The sequence below is a fragment of the Rhinopithecus bieti genome, unplaced genomic scaffold, assembly GCF_001698545.2.
Source record: "Rhinopithecus bieti isolate Rb0 unplaced genomic scaffold, ASM169854v2 scaffold_21726, whole genome shotgun sequence".
Classification (NCBI taxonomy): domain Eukaryota; kingdom Metazoa; phylum Chordata; class Mammalia; order Primates; family Cercopithecidae; genus Rhinopithecus; species Rhinopithecus bieti.
This window is the reverse complement of record NW_016811100.1, coordinates 438572-444586: the sequence shown is the minus strand read 5'-3', so window position 1 is coordinate 444586 and position 6015 is coordinate 438572. Positions and strand designations below refer to the sequence as shown.

Sequence of the window (6015 nt, the reverse complement as noted above, 5' to 3'; positions counted from 1 at the left end):
AAAAAAAAAAAAAAAAAAAAAAAGAGTAAATAGTTCTGAAAGTAAAGATATTAGATGTAAAAATATTTGAAATTTCTTTACTACCTTATTCTTTAATTTCATTTAAATTACATAGTACACATTTGATTAAGGAGATTCAAATTAAAATTCAACTCTACATCTGTAGATCCAAAACAAGGTTTATAGACCAATAGATCTATCGGGAGGGTGGCGCTATGTTGCACTGCATAAAATAACTTATAATACTTAGAAAACGATCATCCTAACCCTTACCAGAAAATCTTCAAATTAAGTGGCTCCTCTGCCAAAAATCTCAGTGATGAAATGCTTAGAGTCTTACATTAGGTAAAATATTTCAGAAGATAATTTATTCATCTATTTTGCCAAATGTAGTTATTTTACTACGTCTGTAAAACTGTGGTAAATCTTACCTGTGCTTAAGAAAACATAAAATTGCTCATTAGAGAGGCAAGTTGAATGAATAAGATGTATTCTAACTTTTAAGTGCTTGTTAGAAGTCATTTACATTGTTTTGCTTCCTAATTTGTTTATTGATGGCCCTAGAGACAGAGATGTTTGCTGTAACACACATTGCTTCAACAACACTCATTCTCACCTCCTCTGTCAGAAGTAATTTCTAAAAACTCTTCCCACAGATAATTAACAAATAATTTTCATTGAACTAAAAAGAAAATTTTATAACAGACATGATGGAAAATTTCTTTTCCCAGTATCTTCTTCTAACAGTAATCACAACATTCTTATTTTAAAAAAACAGCATGGTGAACATTCTTTATCTGTTAGTTTTTAGTAGTAGTCCTGAAGAATACAAATTATTCACTGAGAAGTTCATTTAAATTGGGGAGTCTACCTCTTCAAAACATATCCCAAGTCCATCCACGGCTTTCCTTCTCCATTACTGCCCACTACCTTGATGCAAGGCTGCTACGGTCATCTCCCAACTGGAATTCCTGACTCCCCTTTACAAGGGAGTTTTTTGAACTGCAGACATAATGATCTTTTAAAAACAAGAAAATGACCATTTTTTCTGCATAAAACCTTCAGAAGACTTTCTACAGCACTTAGCATGAAACCCAAATCCTCCACCAGGGCCATCCAGGCCCTATGTAATCTGAGCATGCCTCCCAACTTTTCAAGGCAGATGGCCTCTCCACTCCTTATTCCAAGCTCATTACCAACTCAAAGTCTTTTGAGTCTGCAAAATTCTCCAACTAGATCTCAGTCTGCCTACTGCTCATCACTCAGGTGTGAGCTGTCTCCTCCATAGAGAGCTCTTTCCTGGCCATCCTATCACCTTATTTAAGTCTTCCTTGCTCTGCAAACATTTTATCTGTATTCTGTTATCCATCTCTTTGTACTAGGATATAAGCTGCATGACAGCAGGGGACTAGTCTGCTTGCTTTCATTTCTATATTCCCAGCACAGCCTCTAGCACACAGCACCCAATGTTGCTGATGAATGTTAATTACACTAACACAGTGCTTAGGAGCCTGGGCTTTGGAGTTAGATCAGTCAGGGTTCAAACACCAGGCTAGCAATTTACTATCTCAGTAACTTATTTGGACAAATTCTTTTTAAAGACTTGATTTCTTTATAAAATAGAAATATTTGTGGGGCAAAATAAATCCAAATTTAAATGAGGTAGGTGGGATTCATTTCCTTGGCCAGAGTTAAGGCTCTAATTCAAGACTTTCTCTTAATTCTCAACCTCAAACTTAAGATGTTATGAAGGGGAAAAAACAGCAAACTTTCAGTCATCCTTATGTCATAATTTTCTTTCAGAGACCTAAAAGTGCAGTGTTTTAGGAGCACATACACAGGCTTCTGCAGTCAGATGGCCTGAGTTCAAGTCCTGCTCCTGCACTTAACTGCTGGCAGTGATGCCAACTCCCGGGCCTCAGCCTCCTCAGGGAAGAACAGCACTTCCATCAGGGAGCAATGCCAGGAGAACACTTGGCACCTCAGTGCTTCCTCCACGCTAGGCACACCATCATACCCATTAATATCTGACTGAATTGAAAATACTTCTTACTCATGCCTGTAATTCCAGCACTTTGGGAGGCCAAGGCGGGCGGATCACAAGGGTCAGGAGATCGAGACCATCCTGGCTAACACGGTGAAATCCCGTCTCTACTAAAAATACAAAAAAATTAGCTGAGCATGGTGGCAGGCGCCTGTAGTCCCAGCTACTAGGGAGGCAGAGACAGGAGAATGGCGTGAACGCTGGAGACAGAGCCTGCAGTGAGCCGAGATCACACCACTGCACTCCCTCCTGGGCGACAGTGAAACTCCGCCTAAAAACAACAAAAATAAAATGCTTCTAACTTAGGTAGATTCAAGATCTACTACCAAAAATGAATTTCACTGGAAGAAAAAAATGCATTTTCCAATATGAAAATGTGAATGACATTGAAGCCATGTCAACAGATGCCAGAAGGCGCACGTAACAAGCCAGTGAGCCCCATCAACTCAGGGGTCCTCTGGCCATGAGCAACTGATGGCTTTGCTTTGAAGATCATCATTGCTCTTCAAATTTTATCCTAACAGTGTCACATTATATTCTCTATTTACAGAGGCTCATAGGAAAATCTCACCCTTTAATGACTCGTTTTATTAAGCAAATTCTCCCTGCTAACATCTTTGTTACTTACATACTTAAATTCCCTATACTTTAGGCAGACCTAGTTTTACTTTTCGGTGTTTGAATAATTCCCTTTCAAAAAATATTCTCTCTAAGGCACTTTCCTCCAATGTGCACAGCCCATTGAATTTCAGCAGACAACGGCGATGATAAATAAAAGCCATCACAGGATCTGTAAGGTGGATGGTTCAGGTTGTTCCTTTCCCAGAATCATTAAGGGGCATATTTTCATCTTGGGGCATAAATGAACTGAATCTCATTGTCTGGGAGGAATTTGGACCACCTGTCTGGCAGCACACTGGCTGAGGGTGGACTGTGTGCGGACGTCCTAGGGGGAGGGTGTGGAGGAAGGCAACACACACAAAACACTCTCGTCCACATCCCTTCCTCTGCTTTTTAACTGGATGAAAATATGGCTTTGTGTTGGTTCAGGTGACATAAAAAGGTGAAAACAGTAGATCTCAAATTATATTTTACTTTAAATATCAAAGGTCGAAAAGGGGTCCACAAATCAGCAGCTCCTGAAACCGTGCGTGCGCGCGTGCGTGCTTAAGTCGGTCTGTTTCAATTCCACATGGGTTTTTCCACACACTGGTTCCTGGCATCGAGCGCTGGTCTGCAGGACACCAGAGTGCCTTTGTGTCCCTTGCTGACACTACTGCATTGTGTTTTTCTACCCATTAACCAAGGATAAATGACCTAGATATTGTGCCTATTAAAGCCTCATTTTTCTTTCGCCCTTTTGTTCTTCAGTGTACCACATTATCACACGCTGCACACATTTCTAAGTATTCTCAGTCTCGGATGCCCTTTTGAGGGAGTAATAGGAGCTTTTTGTATGCATTTCTGTTGAGATATCTGGAGTGGAATTATGTGAGAGTAATTCAAGGTTTTCTTTCCTGTCTAGTCTTGGAGACAGTTTAGTGTATTACTAAAAGCTAATCTAGTATAAGAGGATATATCAAGAAACTGTACAAAAGCCAGAATGCTGTATTTGCATCTATTGCGAATACAAAAAATAGAGTGAACACCAGTTTCCCTATATACTACATTCTATAATTACATCTCTGCATATCATGGGTCACTTTTATTAAAAGCATCATTACTACAGTTGGCAGCAATTTACATTTTATCTTACATGATAGCAGTTTTCCAAGAAAAAAATAAAAGGACATCACAACAAAGAAAAACAATACATTTACAAAGTCATGTCTGTAAACTTCAAGGCTAGTTTAGAGCTGAGGTAATGCTGTTTTAGCTTTGTGGCTAAAGTAACAAAGTCCTTTAATTTAAAAAAGGTACCTGATTCTCTCTTCTCTCACTCTTTATTTATTCATCTATTTATTTTGTTTTTACCAGTGCATTACAAGACCACAAGACAATGGAACTGTAGTTCTGTCTGGCAAGAACCCTCCCAGTAGGTGAGTTTTCCAAAGGGACCCTTCACATTCAACAGCTGCCTTATTATTGCTGCGCCTCGGGACAGAGGCGTTCACACTAGCGTGGAGATTGTCAGAGTGGGTGTATGTGTGTGGATGCGCGAGTGTGGGAACCCCATACAGTCAAAAAGGGAAACAAATGAGCAAGGATGATATGTATGGTAAATTTCAGCTTGACCTTCACAGCAAAAAAATTAAAAATTAAAATTAAAAAATTAAATATATAACTTCATACTTCTTTGAGCAGCACCTTCTTCCATTAGTGCCACTCAGTTACAAATTGCTCTTTATTATAATACCAATGGTACCAAGAGAAAAAAAAAGCAGAGCATTATGTAAGTTTCCTTAAAAAGACATGATCACCTCTCAAATTTCATCTCTCCTAGGGATAATAAATAATGCACTGCACAATACTTAATGACCAAGATACCTTTTGACACACCTGTATAACATGACTTGAACTTTTTCTTTTTTGCTACACTATGTTACAGAACAGCTTATAAAACTAGGTATGAACATTAACTGTGAGTGTAAACAGTAGGACTACCACTTGTCAAAAGTTTTAAACACTTGAACTGGAACTGGTACTGGTTATTCATCATTTTCATTGTTTTCTATTTCGTCCCCCCCATCAAGTGAGTCTAGTTCTTCACCCTGTGCTATTTCGTCTTCTAAGAGGGAGGACTCTGCAGTCTTATCCAGGCTCTCCTCGGCATCGCTGCCTTCAAGGGTCTCTCCATCTTTAAAGGGTCCTCCCTCGGCCTTGTCAGCAGCAGCCTTTTCTTCGCTCGAGCCCACGGCATTCTGAAGTCCTGCCAATGCTGGGAACCCAGGCAGCGTCAATCCCCCCAGTCCTGGAGGTAGAAACATGGATGGGTAGAAGAGGCCCGGGGCCATGGTGGACAGGAGGAAAGGGTTGAAGGCTAGTGGGTTTGAGGGCAATCCGGCCGGGGCAGTAGCAGCACCAACAGATCCATTCGCAGAGTCAGCAGCCGAAACAGCATCTGTGCTTTTCTCAGAGTCTTTGTTCTCGTCTTCATTCTCATTTCCTTTCTCCTCTCCTTTTGAAGTGCTGTCTTCCGGTTCTCCTTGACTAGAAGCAGTAGTGGTGTTTCCAGTAGCAGCTGACAGAGGGTTATTCAACAGCCCGCCCAAGCCAAACACGTTGGGCAGGCCCGCCATTCCTGGCAGCATCAGGGGCAGCACAGCAGCAGGGTTCTTCGCATCGCCTCCGGCGGTGGCAGCTGTTGCCAGTCCTGGAGGGAAGCCCATGAGGCCTGCCAGCTGGAGCGACTGGAGATTCTGGAGATTCTGAAGGCTCGTCAGGTCCATTCCAGCAAACAGGCTGTTCACCAGCAAAGGGTTGATCCCTGACGTGGAGGCCACAGCAGCAGCGGCCGCGGCTGCTCTGGCGATCTCACTTTTGGGCCTTCTTCCTCTTCTGCTCGCTCCCTCTCCCCGCACCACAGGCCCAGTGAGAAGGCGGTCAAACATCGACTCGGGAACAAAACCCTGGAGGAGAGGGGAGGCAAACAATGGCTATAAAGGCTGCCGAAGACAACTTGATCTCCATGTGAGCCTCTGTGGTGAACCTGCCATTCCAAACAGAAATACCTAAGTAGTTCTTCCCTTCTAACAGCTCAATGATAATGACAGCAAAACTTGCTTTTATTATTATGTTAGCTTGCTGAACCGCAGAAAAATTGCTCAAGGCTACTCATCAGTGAGGTAAAGGTCAAGTTAGCTGCATCCATAACTAACTCAAGAAATCATACATCAGAAGTACATGATGGGGTACAAAAATAAAATTAGACAGGACGAGTAAGATCTAGTTTTCGGTAACACAACAGGGTGACTACACAGTCAACAATAATTTATTGTATGTTTTTTTTTTTTTTTTTTTTTTTTTTTTTT

The 6015-nt window shown here is 41.4% G+C and overlaps 1 protein-coding gene across 1 annotated transcript in view; it reads right to left on the bottom strand.

The window, feature by feature from the left end:
* Window positions 1-3648: 3648 nt before the first annotated feature.
* CHD7 (chromodomain helicase DNA binding protein 7) overlaps window positions 3649-6015 on the bottom strand; it is a 140753-nt gene continuing 138386 nt past the window's right edge. The window contains 1 exon segment of the mRNA XM_017893477.1: window positions 3649-5613. Coding sequence (XP_017748966.1) covers window positions 4693-5613 — 921 coding nt within the window. The 3' untranslated portion in view covers window positions 3649-4692.